We start from the raw sequence: 25,810 nt of genomic DNA, 5'->3' as shown, positions 1-25,810 counted from the left end.
TTCGTTATTTCACCAGTTTTTTCAGTAAAAACCGTGTCGATGCTGCTATATTTATCCTCACCAATTAATTTGTTAATTAAATTCCATTGAGATTTTGAATCACAGTTTGCTTGAATAAATGCTGCAGTATAATAGTCATTCTTAATTTGTTTTATCTCATTGTTTAACATATTTCTAAATGTCTTGAAATTATATCGCAGCTCAATATCAAACGGTTTCTTTTTTAATTTCTTTCAATAATCTATGTTTAATTTTAATTTTTTCATAAATTTTTTTCGTATTACAGGGTTTTCTTAGTCTTTTATTATACTTTACTCTAGTAGAAGCATCAACACAATTCTTAATTAAATCCAAGAAAGTATTCATTGCCGAGTTTGCAGATTCACAACTGTAAACAGTATCCCACGTAACCATTTTTACAAGATCAATCAATTGATTTTTATCAAGATAGGTAAAGCACCTTGTTTCACAATTTGAGTCATTGCTGTCATGATCTGTTTCTAAATAAAATAAAGCCATTTTATGATCAGTTATGCACAAATCGAGAAGTACAGCTTTCTTTGAATTTAAATGTCTGGATCTGCAAAAAATGTGATCGATGCAAGTTGACGTTTCAGCGGTTTCTCTAGTTGGAGAATTAATTAACGATTCAAATCCAGATCTTGACATCGAAGTTTCACTGTATTTTTATAAAATCGTTTTTTTGCCGCAGGTGGAATTTAATGAATTAATAGAGAGATGTTCTTATTTTCTAAATATCAAGGGTTCTATTATTAAGGCAATTCCTAGAGATGTCAAAAGCGTTTAATTTTTTTAGAAATAGTGTTGAAATTCTTTTATTACTGGTATTATGTTTCTGAGCAGCTACAAACTAGAAATCAAAAATGCCTAAATAAAAAATATGTAGAAGTTTTTTGCATATGCAGGTATATGTGGGGATAATTTTTTTAAATAAATATGCACTAAGAAATAGAAAATATTCATTTTATCTCTGCTTTTTTTTGCATAGTGATTTTTTAAATGCATATTTTTTCATTTTTCATGATTTCTTAACTTTTTCATGACTTTTCAGTGTTTATTTTGGCATTTTCGAGGGCATATTTTAGCATTTTCAAGTGCATATTTTAGCATTTTTAAGTGCATATTTTAGCATTTTTACAGCATATTTCGTCCCTTTTTTAGTGCATATAATCCGGGCTCTAGTTATAACCTTCGTATTACGTAATAAATTCGCTCACTGTATATTGGCAAATTTATCACTAGATTTGTAAAGTGTTAGCCAAGTGAAAAATTATTTAAAGAATCTATTTTTGAAAAATTATTCTCCCAAAATCAACACTCTTTGCCAAAATGTGGCAATTTGTTCTCCACGATCAAGTCAAATCTTTTGCGAAAGGTGCATACAGTGCATTGTGTTTATTTCACGATCGTTTTTTTACACTGTCGTTTTAATCAGATTGCATGTTGATCAATAAAACAGGGCAATATTTTTTTGAGAAATTTTTAAAATTTCATCGAAACTGTTGCGCGTAAAAACCTTTAATGACGGATGTAAAAATGGTGGCTTTTTGACGAAGGTGTAACTGGTGGAAACAGTAAGTTAATAACGATTCGATCAGAGAAACTTATATAATCAAACTAATTAATTCATGAATTGACATATTTTAAATAATTTGTGGTTTCGGATTTTTTCTACTGATTATTCGAGTCACACATTTTCATACCAAATTCTACAAGTTGCAATGAAGATTTTTAATTTCCTTGTGACTGCAATTTATTTTTATCACGCTGTTGGCAAAATTATTTACTTAGAGACGGACTTCAGGCTCTATGCCGTTCTAGGCACTTCTAATTTTGCTGCCCGTATTATGCTCTTACGTTTCACGTTTCTTAATTTTTTTCCCCGAGAAATCATGCCCTCCCTCCCTTTAGCTTTCAATTTTTAAAATGAAGCCACCTCTTTACTGTTTGTGCTTCTATAAATATAGTTTTGAATAATATTGTTTCATGCACACTCATAACATAAATGAAATGTCGTAAAAAGTTTTAAACCGAATTTGTTGGACTTCATTGTGACAATTTTTAACTGTGATCGATATCATTCAACAAGCTTATTGTGTTGATCAAGTTAATTGTGTTGCAAAATTACAATCAAAAGCCGTGGCGCAACTATGCCCCCCCCCCAAAGCCAGACTTTTCTATAGTGAATTTATAGCATGAAAAAAATGACTGTCCCGGGCTCAAGGGTTAGAGCCTTCTCAGCATCACTCGTGTAGGGGTCATGGATGCAGGGCTGCCTTATGAGCACCATGGGCCCTCGGACAAATGATTTTCTGAAGCCCTACCAGGCAAATTTAAAAGTGTACTACTCGACAATTTGAGATATACCTCATTTTTTGTGAGCCCCGGGTCGTGACTGTGTAGGACCAAGCGTTAAGACGTCACTACATGTGTTTGTGGATGCCCCATGTAAATCTTCGGAAACTTTTCAGTTGGAACTGAAAAAAAAAATCTCATCTCAAAATTGTTAGCGATATTTCATTCATCTACACGAAGCAAATCAAATAAACACACACGTTTTGCAACTTTTATCAAAGCAAAAAATATTTTTAATGTCGGATTTCACGATCGCGTAAAAATTTTTTAAAATGCACACACACATACGAAAGCGGAAAAAAAACTGGTTTGCCCTTTCTCGATTTCTCTTTTGGGTTTACCATTGTTATTCAGTTTCAAAAACGCCAAGTTGATTGTTTGGTGTACGTTCGGTAAATTTGGCAGAATTTGGAAGTGACCATCAATTTTTAAAGCGTCATAACTCATTAATTATGGGTCAAATCAAAAAACTGAAAACACTTTTCCATATTAGTTTTACACAAGGAATTGCGTGTGTAATTGTGGGCGGTCGATAGTCACTACCCTGAATCATACTTTTCAATGCCTATGTAAAATTATAAATGATAAAATTGGTAGATCCAACGATTCCACTCAGACAGAGAAGTTGAGAAACATTTCCATGTATTCAAAATAACAATTGCTATCATCGTTACTTTAAACCTAGATATGATTTCAAATAGAAGAGGCCTAAAAATGATCTCGTACGTTTCTGAAACAAAAATTTATTATACAGTATATAATTAATTTTTCACGTTCAAAACGTTTCAAACACTAGCTAGTTGACTATTATCAAGGTATAATTCACCATCCTGTTGATATATTGAAAGATTTTATTTTACGAGACATCCATATTTACCAACGACATAATCTTGAAGTCCTATTATCTCTCGAACTGTAGGACTACAGAATTTGGCGGCAAGAATCGAAAATTTTTTCGATTTTTAATGCTAGAATAAGCAAACTGAAGTTGAGCAAACGAATTTGAATGTTTCGATAGCAAAAATTTACTTGCCAAAAAACAAAAGAGGCCACCTTGAAAAAACACAATGATTGCAAATCCTAAAGAGAGGTGGAGACTTATAATTATTTTATTTTTTTAATATCATTTCTAATAAACCCAAATACTACTAAAAAAATTCATATTTTTTCATAGCTTTGCGAGAGAGCTGTATAAGGTCTCTAGCAAAGTGCGTAGTAATTTTGTAATTTCAGGTAGAAATGCCGTGGCGTTTTACGTGTTTTTTAAAAACGCTAATTTCCAAAGCATGCAGCTTTTTTTGTCAACGCGGCACTTACAGAAGTTTCTCATCCCCCCCCAACCCAAAAAATATTTTCTAAGAAAAGCTCTATGTTAATTAGAGAATTTCCTTTCTACCTTTTACACCTTCGCACTAAAAATTCACTTCACGAGATTACGATAATCTATACGAGCGACTCATCACAAATTTTCTAAAAAGTATGCGAAAATTTTCGAAAGTCGTGTGAATGAAAAGTTCCCAAAATGGAGTATTACTATATTTACCTTCCGATTGATACTAATCCTGTTCGATTTCGCAAATAAAAAAAATGGCTCAATTATAATGCTCAGTATTGCTTGAATACGTGTGCGTGCACAATATAAAAAATATAATTTTTTCCTGAATCGGTCCGAATGCGTGGTATTTTCTCGTAGGAAACGTGGTCTCTCGCTTTTTACGGGGTGAAAAATATCGTGTAGTCCAAAAAACCATAGAGGAAAAATTATACTTATGCAGCTGCTGATTAACACAGCTTGGCTGTTGACCATCACAAGATAGAAATAATAATAATAAAAAAAGCACGAGAATTTTTATCGCGTTTGTCACAATGAAGAAAAATTTCGCAACAACGGGAACAACTGCAAATAAATTCGCATTTTTCTGTTTTACGAATAAACATCCCACATTTATACCAGCCGCCACCTTTCTACCTCACATAAGAGGGAAAAAATGTACAACGGCGGCTGAGACAATACATAAGCCATCTTACACAGAATTACTAAGCCGCAAAACTTATTCGCTGTAGAACTCGGAATCCAAAGCGTATGAACGATGTATGGTAAAACTGCCGTTTCCCGAATTGTGAGACGGCATACTCTCGAGATACCGTGCTTGAATCGATTTCTAATTAATTTATACTTTTTTTTATCTAATACTCGATATAAAGCTCTTAAATCAGTATTTTCTACTTTGTAATATGTGTTGATTTGTAACACATAGTATATTTCCTTCAACTCTACGAAGTACACTATTGTAGACCATTTCTGAACCGTTCATGCTATAACACCTTCTGCCGGCTCTTACATAACACAAAGTAGCAGACGGAATCACAATGTTCACTCGCGCTAAAATAGTCTCCCCCCCCCCCTCCACTCCCTTCCGGAAAAAAGTAATCATCCAAAACATTAGGGGAAAAAATCGAATTAAAAGTTAATTTCAACATCAAAGCGAATATGAAATTAAAGGATAGCTCTTAAAAATTCAAATTACCCATACATTCGAAGTAGCAAAGTTCCACAGTAATGCTTGAAGCTTTTTTTTCCTCTTACACAATATTTGTACATGAGCAGACTGAATTTAAAATCACAATCAACTTCCAAAAAAGTTGACACGTATACAAATTTTAAAAACAAAATTAACACCAGAATGAAAAGTGAAGCCCATCGGGCAAAATTACTTTATTCTACTTTGGTGGATCTGCAAGGGTCCATCAACAAGAAAAATTTAGAAAAAAACCTGGAAATAAAAGATTTAAAAAAAATAACTTCAACGGCATCATATATGTACTCCCCCATCGATTTATTGATTTACAAACGAGCCTTAAAATTTTTTTTTTTTCTTTTCTTATCCATAACTCATCTACAGATGGCCACCAGATGAAAATGACGTGAATACATATCCAAAGCGCACATGCTAATCTGAAGTAATAAATAGTTCAGCTGAGACCGTTGAATTTTGGTAATGAGACCTAAGATGAACGATCTGGAAGATCAATGCGAACAAAAGAAAAAAACACCACACTGCTTAAGATCATTAACACAACTGGAGAGAAAAATAAGCAGCAGTACAATCTTTACGCAGGAACAATCGGGTAAGAATGATTTCGAACAAATGCTTTATCTAAATGTGGTGCTTGGTGTTTGTTCAATTTAGGATTGTAAAGACCGCATTTTTTTGGATAGCACTGCAAGAACGTGGTGGGGAGAAAGGGAGAGCTGCACGGAAAAAGGACGGCTTATAGCAGATTACACAATTGGAATTAAACGATAGACGCATTCAAACGTTTTGTGAAGATCTTTGTTCAGCGGTGGTTGGAGCAGAAGGAAATAGGGAATCAAACCCTTTACAAAAGCGCGACGACCAAGTACGTGAGCCTTTATTCGACCAAAGGGTGCGGCCGGATACAGAGCGTCGATAGACCATGACGCTCTTCCCAATTAGACGGAAAGGGGTCAAATAGAATAAGTTGACCTTCAGCCTAACTAGATATACCATATATATAATTGCCCCCGCTCGTTTTCAGTCATCGCTGCCACAGTATACTTAAGTCAGATAATAACTGCCGTGGGTATTCGTACAACTTATTATCTAAACACGCAAGCATTATATCACTAACCAACGAAGAAGTGCATGAAAATAACAACGTAAGCAAAAAAATTTATATATATATTTTATAAAAAAAATCACTTTCACCAGTCGCATTTCAAGAAGTTATAACAATTTTATACTATTCACAAAGGTATCAGTCTCACTGAATACATAATTGCTATGTCTCGGGTGATTTTGAAAGATGAACGGTATACTAGTGCTGTGCCCACACAGCATAGAATTACTACTATTACACCTTCTCCTATGGAATTTTACATTCTTTTACAGAATTGTTAACGAATGAGTACATGTGGGAATGCGCGTGTATAGGAATCTAACATACACGCACGTGTGTGTGTGTGGCACAGAATTACTAAAACATTTTACGTAAGCACAAACATTAACTAGAATTAACCAAAGTTATGAGCCTAACTGGCACTTACGCTGCCTTAAAAAGACAATCTCTGTGGCAAAAGCACAAGACTTGAATCCCTCTCCTTGAACCTTGTGACAAAGCACAACTACGTCGATACCTCCTAGACAGTTTACATAGTATCTAGGAGAACTACGTTTGATTCAATTTCAGATTTTAAATCCAAGTCCGAAGCGAGAGGCCCTCCTTGAAATGTCAGAAAATGAAAACGAAAAAACACCAGTTGCCCCCCCCCCCCTCCCCCGTAAGAAATCTGTAGCTACGGCACCGTTGAAAACAGGCTAAATGGTGAAATTTAGAAAACTTCGGATGATTTATGCACCTGCCTGTTTTCGATGCATGCATTAAATGGCGAGACAAAGAAGCTCTTCAGCTGCATACTTTGAAAATGTATCTAAAACAGGTGATCATTTCGATTCACAGTGGATGACATTCACGAATTTCGTTACACAATGTTTATATGAAAAAAAGATTTAAAATACCATTTTACAATAAACAGTAACGAACTGCTTTAAGCTATGATTTTTTTTTAAGCACGAATGATTACGCGTGATTAAATTGAATAAATAAAATATAAACGAAGAAATGGAGGGGGGGGGGGATATAAACAGAATGATGCTCATTTGCATACAACAAAAAAAATTTAGAATTCGCATTTCAAGCATAATCGCCTTTTCCTTGAAAACTCATTATCAAATGCAAATAAAGCAGAGAAACTCGGACCTGGATTCATATGCACTCCCAAAACGAGGAGCACAACTAACCCTGCTAAGTGATTGGAATTTTCTTGTAGCCTTAACATGGTATGATATATACAAGGATAAAATTCATTCTTAAAAACATCATTCCTGTAAAAAACCTTGAACTAGTGCGTTAAAGTACCATAAAATCACGGGGGGGCCCTATTTAAGCTGGGAGCAAGCGGGACTTTCCACGGGTTCTTAAAAAGTGAATTTATAGTGTGAAAAAAAAATGAGAATCGTCCAGGCCCCCAAGGCTGGAGAGCCCTGTCAGCCGTACCCTTGTGGGGGCCATGCATAACATAATATTGCATCAACTTCGATTCATTTGTGAATGTATAAATGCAGTATGTAATTTCGATTTCCTATTTATTATCGTCGATATTGCGTATTTTCAACAGGAGTGTTCTCGTCGAATAATCGGACCTTTATAAATAGACATACCGTACGAGTTTTTCTCTCAAAGGGAGCTTAAAGAAGGCTGCTGGTGGTGCTGCTGCTGCTTTTTTCAATATGAACGATGTTAAATTGAATTTCAAATTACGACGAGCCAAAAAAAGTTTCGCGGACATTTCATTTCTTTCACTCACGTTCATATTTAATGCAGGGCTTGACGAATCCAAGGAAAATCTAGGCACCAGTCAAATTTTTTAGGAGCTGCTCATATCTTTTTTGAAGAAGAAGAACGGTCCTAAATAATGTTTGTCTGGACCTTTCCAGGACTTCCCTCTCCATGCCAGTAGATATGTAATATAAATTCCGAAAATTTTGTGTAATTCTGAAATTGTAATTTTCTCATCACACAAAAATTAGTATTGGTGTCTGAAATTTTTAAGTTGGTCACCTGGGATTTGTGAATCCCTGATTTAATGCATTTACAACTGTAAATTCAAGAGCGAATAATAGCAGGTGTCACTTCAAATAACATGAAGAGTCGTGCAAGTAGTACTAATACTCATATTGGGGCCGTCCACAAAGTACACTGGTGAAATAAATTAAGAGAATTTGCATATTTTATCGAATTTCATGAAAAAACTGAACTGAATGTAAAACCACTGCTTCTAGACAAAAATGCAAATCTTGTACGTCAAATACGTAAGCGTACACGTGTGTGTAGGCGGAGCCAGTAGCTTTACAGGCTTTATAAGCGCGCGTAAGTTAAGACGCATTTCGTTCGCTAGCACACCTCGGCGAATTTCTTGGTGTTATTTTGCAGCAATCAGTTAATTTCAAATTGTAACAGTAAAAATGAGTACCCACCAACGTTTAGATGATGGAATGAGGTTGCGAATTGTGGGGAGGCTAGAAGCAGGCTAATCTCAAGTCCAGATTTGTAGAGAGTTCAATTTAACGCCCAGCGTCGTGTGTAACTTATGGAAACAGTTCCAGGATACCGGATCTATCGTGAGAAAGCCTGGGCAAGGTCGTCCAAGAGCCACGACGGCCAGAGAAGATCGCCATTTGTCGATTATAGCGAGGCGTAACAGGAGTGCTACAGCTTCTCAGCTCTCTCGTGACTTGTATGCAGCCACAGGAACCCGTGGCTGCACCGTCAAGGGCGACACTACAAGGGTTTCCAAAAGACTTCATGAGAGAGGGTTGTTTGCAAGAAGATCTGCTGTTTGCGTCCCGCTCACTTCTACGGACAGGAGAATCCGTTTATCATGGTGCAGAGAGCATAGACATTGGTGTATGGATCAATGAGCGACCGTTCTCTTCACTGATGAGTCCCGGTTCATTCTAAGCAGCGATTCTCGCCGTACGTTCATATGGAGAGAACCAGGGACCCGCTACCTACCATCCAATGTCCGCGAAATCGACCATTATGGCGAAGGAGAAATGGTCTGGGCAGGCATCATGTTGGATGGCCGCACACCTCTCCATGTCTTTGAAAGAGGCACTGACTGGTATAGGGATGAGGTCTTGGAGCCCTATGTTCGCCTTTTCAGGGGTGCAGTTGGCCCTGAGTTCATTTCAATGGACGATAACGCGAGGCCACATAGAGCTCTTCTGCTCGACGATTTTATAGAGTGTGAGGATATTCGCCGGATGGATTGGCGATCCAGATCTCCAGACCTTAACCCTATAGAGCATGTCTGGGACACTCTGGGGAAGGGCAATTGCAACTCGCAACCCCCCTCCGGGAACCATCCAGGGAATGAAAACAGCGTTGCTGAACGAGTGGGACCAATTGCCACAGGAAATTATAAACTGCCTTATTTCAAGTATTAAATCACGCTGCGAGACCTGTATATCTGTAAAAGGGGACCATACCCCCTATTAACCCATTTTTTTTGTTTATTCTGCAACCGCTGTTTCATACCTTCCGACTCCAACAAGTGTTACGCACGATCATGCGCGCGTGTGTATTACAATTATTGAATGGTTATTTGTTTTGTATTGTATCAATGTATGTACATATCAAATTTCATTAAAATCGGTACAGTAATTCTAGAGATAATCGACCAAGTCTGCAAATTCTCTTAATTTCTTACACCAGTGTATACATAAAATACTACAGTTGAATTCACTAGACAATAGCTATAGCTCACACGCATGGCAGTTATAATAATAAAATAGAGAAAATACATGCATCGCAATAAAACGTATAGGACTTTCAAAAGATGAATTTTCCTAAGATGTTTGACTTGGAAAAAAAATCTATGTTTTCACAAAGAAATTTTCACATTTCAACGAATCGGTTCAAGCATAATAAGACGGCACTTTCAGAGGAAGCTCCTATTCCTCCCATCGTCATATTCGATTGCGTAACCACGATCAACGATGCGAGCAAAATCGGATACAACAAAACAACTTGAATGCTATTGAAGCTTGAAAGTACAGTAGTTAGATTGCACCAAGCTCGTAAATAGTCGTCGGAAAACAAGCCTTTTTTTCATAACGGAAGGAATAACACAATATCTGGTTGATATTTCACGATAATGCGAAAAAATTTCGATAGAATAGAGTAAGGAATCAATAAATTAATTTCCAAAAAAAAAGAATTGCGGTTGTTTTATAAGACACTTTGGTTCACACACATGGTTACATAAGACACGAAAATCGCTGTGGAGATGATGAGATTCCATTATGCTACCATTGATATGATTGAAAGATTTAACTAAAATTACGTTATCTAAATCACTTAACATACGTACAATTTCTAAAAACAAGTGAAAAAAAAAGTTTCTTTCGTCGATATATATGGGTGTTTAATTATTTCCACCTAAAGGGTTACATTACATTACATTAAACATGGAATGCATAAAATGACGGCAAAGTTGAATAATTCAAAAAATTTGCATGAACTTTAAAAGCTCGAGCAGTGAATACCGCAGAGTTTTCCCGCAAATCTCTTTCTCTACAGTAGAGTTTTCTTTGTTCTTTTTGTTCTACCGCTCCCAACCTAAGTCAACCCACAGGATTCTATGTTATACCCGTAACTTCTACCGCCTCGCTGTCGACCATTCCATCGCCCCTCCCCAGGAGGCGATATTGCTCACGTTGAGAAACACTGCTTTACAGTGGTACACAGACTTACGTCAGCAAGTCGTCAGTCGTTTAAGCGGGTCAACCGAATGTGACATTCACCATTGATATAGGTGCGAATACTGGATGAGTATAAGAAATGAAATAAATTTGAAGAAGGAGACAAGAAAACTATCGGCATATTACTGAAAAAAAAAACCGCCACAAGACAGTTTATGGTTAAAATAATGGAAGGGCTGCAGCCTGGAGCGAGGCGAAGGTGGAAACAATACAACAAATGGAAGCGACAAATGACTACGAATATGAATCATAATAGATTAGCGACCCAAAAACTCTTGCCTAGTGCGATGATAACCCAAATTTTCCAAGTTTCTTGGTTTCGAGAGAAATAATGTTGATTTTACTTTACTATAGACATTGACGTAACTATAGAATGTGATCGATGAATATATTATTGGCCGCATGTCTTTGTGTGTACGTTGAAAATTGGACATGCATGTTGTGTGTTTCGGAATTCACAGCCTTCGAACCATCTCAATTTTATATTCTATATTTTATTTGCCATTTTTCTTTTTTTGTTCTTTTAACTTTAAATTCCATTCTAAGTCTTACATGTTTTTGTGTTTTAATCTGTCAATTTTTGTTGTTAAAGTTTTGTATGTTTAGAAGGTTTTTATTTCAATTTCTAAGTTCTAATGTTTTTGTGTTTTAATTTGTATATTTTTATATCCTTCATTTTGCTTTTAATCTTATATATGTTAGACTTTTTATTTATATCTCAACGATAATTTTAAGTCTTGAAGTTTTTGTTTGTCGCACAATTACTTTTATGTTTACTTAGCAGTTTATATTTTTGTTGTTAACTTCTTTTACGCTCAGTATATTGTCGAGAGAGTTGTTTGCTTTTATCGCTGTCAACTTGTGATCGCTGCGTCGAACCCACCTTGCCGTATGCCTGTAAAGGCGGGACGGCTGAACTTATTGATATACGTCAGCAATTCGTTGCAAAACCGACGACGTAAGTCGAGGTAAACTTTTCCAATTCTATAATGCGGATTTTTTTTTTCCCTTATCTATTCATATTTTCAAATACGACTCTTTCGGGGAAACATTTCTCTCTATTATTATTTAACCATACGTGTAACTCGTACACATTCCTTTGCAGAATTGCGAAAGATTCAGGGCATGCCGGACCGTGTGTAGTGCATAGTTTCCCAAACTTTTTGTTCCATCACCCCCTCTTTCAAAAATTTTTCTCTCCTCATCACCCTCAACTTTAACCACCCCATAGGATTCTATACAAAACTCAAAGCTTCTACCCCCCGGATCATTCCCTACTTTGGGAAACACTGGTGTAGTATGTAGTGTGGCCCTGCATACTACATTGGTGTTGCCATCTGTCTCAAATATTTTGAAGTAAAGATGGTGAATGCTTCAATTTTTCACGTTATGTTGGTATAATATCGAAGGTCTGCTAGCTTTCGAAGAACACAACATCAAAGGCCTTCAAGCTTTGCTCAAAATGCGTCAAATTGAAAAGAAATAATTTTTAGGACGAAACGGCTGAATTTTTAGGACGAACTCTCTCATTGCGAGGACCCGGGTTCAAATCCCACCGCCACCAGAGTGGTAGTTGGTTGAAATTGGTTTTCTGTGGTTCCCAACTTCGAAGCGCGAATGCGAGCCTATGTCTCCGTTAAAAAGTTTAGCCAAGGACAGCAACAGGCCTACACCAGTACAAATATTCCAACATCACACTTCACTCAGAATTTATAGTATAGATATGGAACCACTAAAAATTCATACACAACACTATATACGCACTCAGACTGTTAGATACACGTACTCACACTTCACGCAAAACTCAATCGGCAGTAAATTGCCCATGGCGATAGACCGGAGTTGTGCTCGGTTTGAAAGAATGAAAAAAAAAAAAAAAAGCGGTTGAATACAGGCTGATGATTATCAGATACCATTTGAAAAGAAAATGGTGGACCTTTCTAGTAATTTCGAGTTGAAAAAGCTTGCAGACGGTATGACTAGCCTGGTTTTTAGAAATGAGCTAAAGAAAGGTTTGCGAAATCAGGTATTTTTTTGCAACAAAGTGAATTTCCATGTTATTTTATTGAAAGGAAAAAATTGAACTCGCATTTTTTCTTCACATTGTATTGCTTTATCGTCTGTATACCTGAAAATCACGTGTCTTTATACGTGTCTTGTTCATCAGAATAAGGTGCGAATTCGCAGAGAACCTATCATTTTGCAACAGAGCGTATATATGTTTGGCTAGTTAGAAAACTCAAAACTAATATTTTGTAATGACTTTGCCTTTTGATTACTGGTTGAAATCACAATTATATGCAAAGTGAAAATTTTTAAGCTTCCGATCATAGGCACCGGAACCTGGGAGCTTATTGTGAGGGTTAGCTGAGCCCTCCTCAATAATTAATGAATGTACAATGCAACGCAACCTTCTCCCTCCTGTGTGCGAGATTGAGTCTCGTTTAACTGACAAAAATTTCGCTCCCCTACTCCAATGTTTTTCATATCAGCGCATTTGAGAACTTCTGATTGTCTTTTCAAACAAAAAAAAAGTTCATAATTATATAACAGGGGTTTTTCTTCATTTACTGAAACCGGTAACACGATGTCACCGATAACTAGCTCCAGATTGGGGCAAAGTTCGCAGCTCATTTATCTTCAGAATATAACACAAAATCAATAGCAGAAGAAAAATATTTGAAACAAGGGGGGATATCTCTCCGCCAAGATAGGCTGAATAGATTTCCAAAGAAACTGCAAAAATGTCTATCAAGGTCACAAATGAAACCACGTGACTTCTGCAGTGTAAATCTAAATGCGGAACAGAACACACACTCATTAACCATCGTGAGACCACGTTTTCTGATACGTTTAGTTGTGCTAAACCTGCGCATTTGATGGATTCTGCAATCTCATTGCCCATGATGTATGCAGAGGTCTGTTTAGCCGAAATTTGAGTCTATTTTTTTGGACCCATCACAAAATTACGGATATGAAAAACAACCTTCACAAAATACAAACTAATGAAACCATAAATTTCGCATTTCATTTGCGATAAATTGACTAGATTGTTTCCCTTTCAACGAAGTTAATAAAAATTTTCACAAAAACAGAACTCTAAGAAAAGGTCGGGACAGACTCCTGGGTATGGCGTGAAATAAAACTAAGTATTAAGAACACTTCATGCTGGATTGAGAAGATAAAAAAAATCATTAAACCGTATACAAGAAGTGACAACTTTTGTAGTCCAGAAATCCGGAGATTCTTCCGGGAGGGGGACCCCCCCCTCCCACCCACACCATAGCAAGGTTAAAAAAAATGTTCATTCTTGCGAATTTTTTAAATCAATTAAAGATCCTATACATGTGTTGCCCGTGTCGCTGCAGTATGCTGACTGCTAGCTCAACCGAGCTGTGTCGTCTGTTTCAGGAAATTTTGCAATAGCGAACTGGCAGTGACTAGCGTAAATCATCAAGGTTCCGTTAAAGACAGGTTTTACTGTATTATATTTTTGATATTGGTTTCGATTGACGAAATTGTGATTAATATAGCAAAAAAAATTATCTGATTTGATAAAAACAATTTGAATTTTCAACACACAAACGCAAAACCTCTTTAAGCACACAGGTCACTTGATTGATTTCACAAAAACCTATTTTTAAGTAAGTTTTTCCACTAAAGTTCAAAATTAATGTACTGCCGTGTATTGGTAAAAATATTCGGTCACGTATTTAGCAGAAAAAAAATAAACTAGAAAAGAGTTGCACGAAATTCTGAATAACAAATTTCGAAATATGAAATTATTTTTTTATTTGATAAACTTCAAACGTTTCATGAAGTATATAACATTATCTACTCTTGTTAGAATATTAACATTCATAATTTGCTGGAAGAAAATAAAGATGAAAAAGTTTTTTTTGACAACTAAAAAAAAAATTGAGTCAAAGAAAAAAATCGCATGGATTAAGGTCCGGGGAGGCCATATATTAGGGAAGTGCCGGCTGATGACACGTTCTTCTGTATAAAATGTGTTTTAAGAACATTCATAACACACATTGCAATGTGAGCTCCGTCTTGCATAAAGATTGTGTCTGCAAGGCAGTGACGTGCTTGCAGAGCCGGAACAATTTCATTCTGTAACAGCAATGCATATCTCTTCCCGGTGATCGAACATGTCACTGGACCTGTAGAACATAACTCCTCGTAGAAGTAGGGACCGCGAGTAAATGAAGTAAATCTACACCATACCGTCACTTTTGGGGAACCTCTAAGACAGCGTGCGGATTTTCTGGTTCCCAAATTCGGCAGTTGTGAGTACTGACTGCACCATCCAAGTGAAAATGCGCTTCGTCTGTCCAGAGGATATTCCAAGAAAATTCTGAATCGATCTCAACGCAAGGTACTGCAGTGAGAACCGGAGTCGAGCGTCATAATCATGTGGAAGCAACCGCTTCACAAGTGAAAGTTTGTACGGATAATATCGGAGGATATTCCGGATGATCTTATGGACAGTTGAACGTGGCCTGTGCTACACACTTGACACTAGTGCGTGCTACCACGAGAATTCGAAGCTCTGTCCTCTTCCACCTGAAGCAAAACCTCTTGTACTGCGTCTATCGAAATGGGGTTTTTCCTCTTCCAGGACGAGCAGCCAACGATGCTGTGGTTGCAAATTTGGTTATCATACTCCGAAGACCGTCGTGAGGCAGGTTAATTTTATCCTACTGTTGACAGGCCGGGGTTCTCTGGATCGATACAGAGGGTAATTCTATGTGCACGTTTGCACTAAGAGCTGGTGTCAACGGCTTTAGCCTTGTAGCTATAGCCAAAAACCACGCGACGGATATTAAGAGGGTTGGTACCACCCCTCGAATCACTCTCGATTCGGGGAATTTCTCGTCTCGCCCGTCAGTCTAAATGAGTGCTGAGCGGGATGGCGACGTCTGATTTACGAATTATCCTGTATGGCCTTAGGGCTGGGTCAGGGATGTGTGAAGCATTACTCCGAAGGTTTTAACATTCATTGGACCTTTCCGAATCCTGTTCTAAGTCCGATATTTCCGTGGAGCAGTTAATGCGGAATCGCTATTTTGCTAAAGCAATTTTACCAAGAAAGCGCGATCTCGTAAACTTATTGCCATTGTGAGCAGCAAACACATTGAGAAACAAGATCTCCGCGAATGTTTCTAGGTTTTATAACGGCTGGGGCGCGACATCACATAAATTTACATGTTTACTAATTATTCAAAGTGAAACGCTCTCTGGTGGCGACATGTGCAACTAAATTTTTTCCCCCCTGAAACAAATTCCCATCACTTCATGAAGTCCTCCACAAAATTTCACACTTTTCTGATTACTGGTTTTGCCTGTAGGCTACTTTAAAATAGGGGCTTTTAATTATGGACGCCCTGTACTCTTTTCCGCAAAATGAAAAGTTAATACATATAATTCATAATAATTATTTGTAATTAGTATTTAATTAAATGAAAAGTTTAGTTAATAAGTAATAAATCCCGTCAAAATGTTTACAGCTCGCGATAGCATAGCAAGCAATCTTCTGGGTGCGACTACTACGCAGGAGTTTTGTTTTGTCCCTGGTGCGGTTCGGCCCGGGACACTGCGCCTGACCATTATGTTGCCCCTGAACAGAGAGAAGTAGGCCACCCGTGGTATATATCGTTCCCCCTCATGCCAGAAGCATGAATGTGCAGTGTCTTTGGGAAGGGAAAGAAAACATGGGAAATGACGTTTGAATGTTTATGGAAGTTATTTTCATAAAATGTTTGGTAACTAGTGTTTCAATAGAGGATACACATTCACGTTCCAAGCAAAACTTAGATAGCAAAACAAGGTATCTAACTAGCTGATTAAAAAAAAAGTGAAAATTTGCATTCCTGCTCCTAGCATGGGTGGGAGTGGGTAGGGGGACAATATGTTGTAAAATTCTTGGTATTTGAAAATCGAGATAATTAAACTTTTTTTTGTTATAAACGTAATTGCAAACAATGAAGTTAAACTTGAAAAATTCAACCAATAAGCACATCGGTTACATTCGAGCGAATGTATCCAACAAGTTCATTGGTTGATTTTTTTCAAGTTTCGTAAAAGATTCTTTACAAAACTTGAAAATTCAACCAACAAGCTTATTGGTAACTTTCGCTCAAATGTAGCCAACACACTTATTGGTTGAATTTTTCAAGTTTTATCAAAAAGCTTTTACAAAACTTTTATAGTGTAATCCCAGCTTTTGTATTTAACCAAGAGCAATACAAATTTTGCATTTTGAAATTATGAATTTTGAGATTCCAACGATACTCAAAATTTAATTTCACACCAATGAAATGTTTAACCTCGTCTCACCTATATTTGAAGCACGCACTAGTGATCTTGCACAATATCAAGGCATAGCTGTCAACTTTGGAGAGTGAGAATTAGGACACTATAAAAGTAAAGTTCATTTATAAAATTACAAATGTAACATAGGTTACATTTGAGTGAATGTAACCGATGCACTTACTGGTTGAATTTAAGTTTTATAACTTGAAAAATCCAACTGTATCATCAAAAACTGATTTAAACTGTCAAAAACCTAAATGAATGCTTTTAAATAATGTTTTGAACACAATAGGTATATAACATGATGAAAAACTTACTTTTTTTGCATATTACAATGTTTTATTTTTTAACATTAATTTATTACAATAATTAAAACAAAATATTAATTATAATTTTCAATTTTTCACCATAAGAGTCTACAGCATATAAAACATAATTTCATGGTTTATTTATCTAAGCTTATCATTACTTGTGTTCAATTTGCTAAGCGGAATAGAGTTGTTTATTCAAAATATGTATGATAGGGCATCAGGGTTAGGTTTTAGATTTCAGAAACTATAAATCAGTATTAAAACAGCCAAAAACTTATTGTCGATGTTGTCAAATAGTTTTTTTAACCTGATAGATATGTTAAATAACAAAACACTTACTTTTATGTAGATTAAAGGGTTTTACATTCGAAATTATAATTACTGAGAATTTTTTTTTTTATATTTCAAATTTTCTGATCTGCCAAAAATTTTATTCCTTATAAAAATTCTCACACAGCATCTGTTAATACACTAATTAAACTCATTTATTTTCACATAAAAATTTCTTAGCTCAGGGTGTATAAATTCACAGTTTTAAAAAGTATTTTCAACCACAGCAGCTGACAGGACTTGATACCCAAAGCATTTGTTTTGCACGTTTAAATACAGCTTCAATTTGAAAGAGATTGCATTATAAATGCTAGTAAATACCATATCATGTGCAAAAGTAAGAATAACCAAGTTTAACTAAGGATAAGTAACAGGAGTTTCTTAAGCATCATGTACAAGCTAGCATTGCCAAATTAAATGACATTTTAGTCCTACAATTTAGTATTTTGATTGCTGGATATATTTCAGTGTTATGCACAATAAGAGTATCGTTTTAAGTATCTCTCTCTCAGTGATTATCTAGATAATTTATTAATAACAGAAATCAACATTACATAAATATGATGTAATTAATTTTTTTAAACACTTATCTATAGTAAAAAGAGTACAGCAGATGGTTTATATCAAAGCACATATATAAGCAGTTGAAGAAATTTTGGAAGGTCAAGAACCATTTTGAATCAAAGAATGCCAAATCATCCCATAGGTTTCCCTTCAGTGTTTATGCTATGCTTTATTCGAATTGTATATTTTATAAGAAAAAAAACATTGTCCGAAATTATTCTGTAGAGAAAAAATTATTTTGCAATCATATTAAATATTTATTCTATGTATAACATAGTCACTTTAAACATTACATGCCAGTAACACGTGTATTTCCAATGGGAATTTTTATACTGAAAATAAATATTTGAGGTTTTTGACGTGACAGTTTAAACTGTGGTTTAAACAGTGAAAAACTGCCATGTGTCAAGAACCTGCCAACCCTGTGGTGGAGTATGAATCTGTAGATTGTTTGATTCTAGAAGTAGGCAGAAAGATGCTGAGCAAAGACCAGCAGTATTGTATTAGACATAACCAAAACAATAAAGCCAGGACACTGTCCAGAGTATTGGTCAATTCGAGATCCTGGTTGTCTGCCACATTTTAGATGGCTAAATGCAGCCAATGAAGTGACAGGTGAGCATTCTACCACAATAGCCAATAGAATGCTAAGGTTGTAGGCCTACATTAAGTTAGCCAAATCTTTCTGAGAACCTTAAATTCTCTTCATCTTGAAATCATACACAACTGTGTGGTTCCACGTCAAAAAGAACAAGTAGTTTAGTGACTTGCCAAACATGTTTTTCCAGCAGTTTAAACATTGCTATATTTATTTGATGACCTACTAATATTGTTAATCCAGTAAATGAACACAATGTGTTCTTTGCACACCCTGAAAATTTACTGTTGGTTATGATTGTTGATGACAGAGAACACATTCGAGAGAGCTTGGATATAGAAGAGCTTTAAAAACAAGACAATCCGCCTCTAAAGGAAAAACTATACTATTACACACCTCGTGCTACGTAAGATAAACTTTGAAGCTTTAATTAAACACTGAAATTATTTACTAGAATACTTGCCTGTTTATCCCCGTCCCCCAATGCTATGGGAAGTATGTGATGATGATAGTACATTCATTAATTCTGATACTAACTATATCAGAGGCATCGGAAACTTTCCATCACACTCACAGTCGAGAGATGTATCAAATTTATTGTTGAGGACTCGACTAAAGTATGTAGACATGAAGCTAGAGATGTACATAAGATCTACACTATTATCAAGATCAGTTATGCTTGATTTCTCCCAAAAGTCAGATTTTGAACGAATTAATTTTGGCGGCTAGTTTTGAAATATGATGTAAATTACACATACACCTACTTTAGATGGTGATAGGATAGGATGAGGGTGGAACTCAACGTGCAGGTACTTCCTAGTGATGAATTCTAGATCGATTTGTTCTGACAAAACGGGAGAAGAGCTGCACAATGAAATTTGTAAAAAATTTGGTCAATTCCTGTTTTCTGAACACATTGCGCAACCAATAAACATTAAAATATTAATGATGTTTTATTTTACTTTATTGAACCATAAAAGAAGTATAAAACTTTTGCGTGTCGACCACGTAATTTTAAGTAATATTAAAAAATTCAAGAAAAATTTTCGATTTCCATAACCTTCAAGTACGATGCGCAACCGGAAGATATCAACCGATTTAAAAAATTTTACGCCGTCTTTCTTCTTATTAAAGGGGACAACTTTTCCACACAATACAGATTTGGAAATAAAAACTTTTTTTTTTCCCAACCCACCCAGGTGTACAGGGCTTTCTCTCGAACCCTGGGGCCAGAGACGATTCTGATCATTTTTTTGTTTTTTCATGCTATGAATTCACTGTAGAGAAGGTTCTTAAAAAGTCTAGCTTGGGGTCCACCAAAGACCCCAGGCTAGGGTACCTGCTATAGAATGGGAGGGGGGGGGGGGGAAAAGGGCATGAGCTTAATGGTAGCGTCAGAGTTTAAGCGAGATAAAAAATTCCTTTTGTAAAAAAGCGAAAATGGGGAGAAAAGCTTCAGCAAAATGGCTACAACGCTAATGTAATGATTGATATGGTTGGATGTCTACTAGTTCCGTACCTCCTGTATGCATTTTTCCAAAAGTAGCTACCACTTCTTTTGCATTTTGCGAAAAATGCGACCATAGCTTAAACCCTGGGTAGCGTACTTGCTCTGATAGTTAAAAGTCAGTGGTTTGATTCCCCACAGGGAAATATGTTTTTCTTTCTGAAATTCTTTTCTGGGTATCCAAACAATCATACTTTGTATAATTAGCGGAGAGCTTCATAATTTCATTGTAGGGCTTTATGATTAAATATTTGTACTGTTTCAGGTCTTTTGCTCCGTGATGAATAATGAAATCGATGTTACCGCAAAGTAGAGAACCACAGAAAACCAACTTCAGTCAATGATTACAGGGACTCACGAAACTGAATATGTTATAACTAGAGCTTGGATTATATGCAAATGCATATTTTAGTTGTTGATAATTAGTACATATAAATGCATAAAATCACCAAAATTTTAGAAATAAGTGCATATTTAAAAAAAAAAACTATCAATGGCATTGCACTAATATTTAAAAAATTATTTTTTACTTTTCATTCTTCAAATTTATTCTAATGTTTGAGGAAAACATTCTAACATAGAATATGTTAGAATGTTTTTTTTTTCATATTATTAATTTTAGGTCATATTTTAAGCACTTTTAAATACATATTATCAACAACTTTTGAATGCATAATACCAGGCACTTTTTTAAATGCATGTTTTTGCACTTCTAAATACACACGTTTATTTTATGTGCAGATGTTATAGTTTTACAACATATGGTTTTCTTTTAGGACATACTTCGCTGTTTTAATATTTTAATTTTTTTATTTTTGTACTCTTTCTATTTATGCATATTTTTAATGATCATTATTTATGAATATTTTTTCTTTTCTTTCATTTTTAAATGTATATATACATATTTTTATTCTACCTATATTTCTCAATATACATATAATGTTGACGAATTTGTGAGGCATATTTTTTATTTCATGCATATCTCAAATTTTTAAATACATATTTTCACAGCTTTTATGATTTTTTTTATATTTTTTTAACACTTTCAAATGCATATTTCATTATTTTTGCGCCATACTTTGGTATTATTAGATGGATTTGTTTTCACTTTTCATCCATTTTTTATTTCATAGCATATTTCAACGTTTTTGAATGCATATTTAAGCATTTTTAGTACACATTTCAAAATTTTGATTGCATATTTTGCCACTTTTTTAGCGAATGTAATCAGTGTTCATCAGGAAGAGAGTTTGTTGGTGTGATACGCACATGGTTGCATTCTAGTTATTTTTGTTCGTTTGAATAGTGTTTCCATTTGAATGTTGTGTTTCATTCAATTAATAAATGTTATGCTTGTCTATGAAATGATGCCTCTTCAATTCATGTCACACTACAATGGCAAAAACTGTGACTTATGTCGCAGAACAGTCAGTGTTACTGCAGAACAAACTTGAAAAGAATTGTAAAAATAACGTAGAAAACATTCTTATGGGAACTTTTACTGCAGAATATTTCCATTCCGCTGATGGCTAATTGCACACAGATCAATGCAAAACATTCTACTTTAGAGACTGCGACATTGGGTGGGGGTTCAAACCCAGGTCCTTGTGATGCAAGGATGTCATTATGACCAAATGACCAAGCTGATCCTATACTAAACCCAAAGCTTCTACAGCCCCGCCCCCGCATCATACGGGTGATATTGCCTACTTTCCTACTTTGGGAGACACTGATTTAAACTAGGCACAACTCTGGTCTATTCTCATGTCAACTTACTATCCAATGAATTGTGCCATAAGTGTATGCATGCGTACCTAATAGTTTGCGTACCTGGTACAGTATTTGAACTATAGGGCTGTACTTGTACCATTGTAGGCCTGTCGGTCCCTGTGGCAAGTCTTGGCTGTGGCTTTTGACTATGAGACCAGACACAGCCCGTGCTTCATCCCTTCTGGGATATAAGCCCTTTATCCGTGTGGGTCGGGAGAAACTTTTGACTAAAGCATGAAAAAATTGTGAATTATGTAAATTTTACCTCCTTAATCTTGTTTCTTTTCTCCCTAATGGCTGGGTTAGACGGTTCGCCCCCGCGGGTTCCCGGCCCGCCGGGATGATCTCGAGCGACCTCGTAATCCGCCATCATGTTCTTGGAGCCTTTGCTAATCGTGACAGGCACCTTCGAATCTAAGCTATTTTGCAGAGACGAACTGAAAGGCGCCGCGATTTGTTTCTGAGCGTCCGAGATCGACTCTTTCCTGGAGACGTCGTCGTTTCTCACTAACTGTGGATTCTCGACTTGAGCCTTGTCCATGTTCTCCTTGAGATTCTTCTGCCTTTCGCGTTCGAGGTCCTCCTGGATTTTTAGGATGAGTTTGGCCCTGTCGACGATTTTGTGGGGATCCACGTTGTGCACGTCGTGGTGCCGAACCACGTTAGCGCCGAAGAATCCTTCGTCGCCGTGTTGTGGCGGTGGAGGTAACAGCAGATCGGATCCAGCATCTCTGATGTGTTGATAAGCCGAGTTGATAGAGCTGCTGGATCGCAGTTCGGGAAGGAAAAAGAAAGTCCCTATACAGACCGTCACGAAAGTTCCTAGCACCAGTAAAACGATGTATTTCTCTCTCAATCTCAGCGTTTTGCGCGTTGAAGTCGCGATCGGAGCACCATTAATATACCGCTGAAACGTTGGCAGTATAGCCGTGGAGGCCATTTTGTACCGTCTGCGGCGAAAAGCCTTTGCATCGACTTATGCTCCGTTCAGAAAAAAAACAAACAAACGTGTTGGGCCTTCCCAATGATTTCTGACGTAACAAATTTCATTTCTGTTTTCTGAGTTGACCATATTTTATCCAATAGAATTTTATCCAATAAGAAAAATACAGGATATTATCAATTCTCGCAAAAAAAAAAAAAAAATTGACCAAACAATGGGGAGGGGAAGAAAATTTTGGCTAAAATTGTTGGAAATTGGCAATTTGCGGCAAAAGAAAGACATCTATAAATCCAAGTGAACTGAAATATACTTTCACGAAAAAAGTAGTTTAGTACTTCTCAGATACCTCGTTAGGCATTTTGCCTGTTGTAGCGTTGTATTTGTATCACAAATATATGGGATGAATCAGGCCCGGTGGTTTGGGGACGGGGGCCCAGGAGTTTTGGGGGCTTTAAAAAGTACAATAGAAGTGAACAAGCAAGGTGAAATAAGTTACATACCATATATTGAGTATATGTTCTCCCCTCCCCCCTACAAAAAATACAGTTTAGAATTGCCTGTATAGTCAGATTCCTCTCGATACAACGATAAACCCCTCTATAACGATATTTGTTGAGGATATTTCAATACCGCGGCAACAAAGATATACAGTAGTCACCACATATTATATCCGGAAATTTTTCTCGTTGCTCCAAAAAACCGCAATTACCACTGACGTACGCTGGAGGGTGGGGGAATTAAGAAATTTACTCTTCAATAGTTTAATTTTTAATGTTTGTCAGAGGCGGATTTAACGGCACGCCCAGGGCCCCGACTTCTAAAGGACCCCAAAAAACCCAAACTTTACACTTTTTTCTAATTTAAGGGGGGGGGCGGCCCAATATTTTCTTTTCCGCCCTGGACCTCGACATCCACCTCTGCAAATATCCATCGTCAACCTTCGGTTGACGATGGATATTTGCAGAGGTGGATGTCAACCTTCGGTTGACGAACTTAATTCGTTCCTGAAGCCCATTCGTAAACCGAAACAATTACGCTCATATAGGAATCAATGTAAACACTTAATCCGTTCCTGGGACCTCGATAATATCTAGTTCGAATTTTTACAGCTTTGCATACCGTTAAAACCAACTAAAAAAAAAAATAACCATAGGTTTGGAATAGATGAAATGAAAGTTATGACAGGGCCATGTTCCTTGTCACCTTCAATCTTAGGGACGAAGCCCTCAAAATTTCTGCCAGAAAAATTCAGGGTGAAAAAGAAATTCTTGCGGTCAAAGGGAGCTGTAAATCGTCATTGGTACGTATATACGGGACTCCATTGTATATTCGTGTTTTTTTTTGGGGGGGGGGGCCTCGGCCCCCTAACAAAATTTATTGGAATATGCTTGTGGCCAAGCTTTGTCAATAAGAACTATGCAAGGTATGGTATTAGAATAATGTTTTCAGAATTCTTAGTTGTGTGTTAGTTAATTCTACGGCACGTGATTGCAATACAAATTTGAAAGAAATCTTTGGCCACTTGTCAATTTTTTTTTATTTGACAGGAAGTGCTTGAACAATTAAATTTACTCACAGTGAAGCTCCCATCCCTAAATATGACTCCTGATATGACTCATCCCATGGTGCAACAGGTCTCATTTTAAACTGCAAGGTCTACTCTGAAGATTAGTGTAGAGCAGCGGTTCTCAACCTTTTTTGACTCGCGGAGCCCTTTTTGGCATATAATTTCTATGGCGGAGCCCTGTAGATCTATTTTTTACTTATTTAGCAAAATTACTGAATTGTTTTTATTATTCTAAAAGTAATTATAATTTTTTTTTTTTTCAAATAACTGTTTTTTTATATTTTCCTCGAGTGGCCGCGGAGCCCTTGAGGAGTGCACAAGAAGCCCCAACGGCTTCGCGGAGCACCGGTTGAGAACCGCTGGTGTAGAGCATATTTTAAACATCTAAAATATGCTTTTTCAGGATTGTCCGTTTTCCGTCGGTAATAAGGGCTGCATTTCTCCAGTTTGTGTTGGTAAACCGAATAATTTTGTTGTTCATAAGCCGAACTGTTAGGAAACCGAGGGTTGACTAGTTTCATTTTTCACACATACCACTGTCGGATATTCGGGGCAAGAAGAATATCTATCCAAATTTCTAATGATGAGGCAACTTCCCTTCGATTACAAGGAAGAGAATTACATATTTTTTTAAGCAGACATCGTTTGCAAAATATCAATGTGGACCAGGAGCGTAGCCAGAAATTTCATTTCGGGGGGGGGGGGGGAACCAAAGTGACAGAACAATGGATTTGGCCATCTTTTTCCCTTTTTTCGGTCATTTTCTCACATTTCGGGCCCCCCCCCCCCGCTATGCCTGACTAAAATGTTACTATAGTGAACTGTACTATTCTCCGAGGGCATAGGGGTCATTCAAGTATTACGTCAGCATTAAGAAAGGGGGGGGGGCGATTTGCTAACTTTTAATGACGCGGGGAGTTTGGATGATGCTTACGTCATCTCAACCACCCTTCATAAAAATATGAAATATTCTTAATGGTATGTTACTCGGCGCGCCAAAAACTAGAAAAACCTTCCGCTAGTTTGTGGGCACCTGAACTAACATTCTCTCTATTCAAAAGTCCCCTACAGAGCCACTTTAGTGATCTCTAAATGTTTCGCTGATCCAAGTAATCTGAAAATGTGTCCGGGCCGCTCAAGTGCTCTGGAACTGTGCCGCGCGTCAATCAAGCGATCCG

The 25,810-nt window shown here is 36.6% G+C and overlaps 1 protein-coding gene across 2 annotated transcripts in view; it reads right to left on the bottom strand.

Moving 5' to 3' along the window:
- alpha-Man-Ia (alpha-Mannosidase class I a) overlaps positions 1 to 23,078 on the bottom strand; it is a 73,298-nt gene extending 50,220 nt beyond the window's left edge. For both annotated transcript variants that reach the window (XR_016194101.1, XM_089244499.1), the window contains exon 1: positions 22,388 to 23,078. Coding sequence is in view for 1 of the 2 variants with exons in the window: in XM_089244499.1 (XP_089100625.1) it covers positions 22,388 to 23,062 (675 nt within the window). In the remaining variant the exon portion in view is untranslated. The remainder of the gene's footprint in view (positions 1 to 22,387) is intronic.
- Positions 23,079 to 25,810: the final 2,732 nt, after the last annotated feature.

Source organism: Pholcus phalangioides, unplaced genomic scaffold, assembly GCF_987345545.1.
Source record: "Pholcus phalangioides strain wild (caught in Gottingen) unplaced genomic scaffold, Ppha-v1.0 ptg000015l_1, whole genome shotgun sequence".
Classification (NCBI taxonomy): Eukaryota; Metazoa; Arthropoda; class Arachnida; order Araneae; family Pholcidae; genus Pholcus; species Pholcus phalangioides.
Note: the sequence above shows the minus strand (reverse complement) of the source record. Positions and strands in the feature narration are given on the sequence as shown.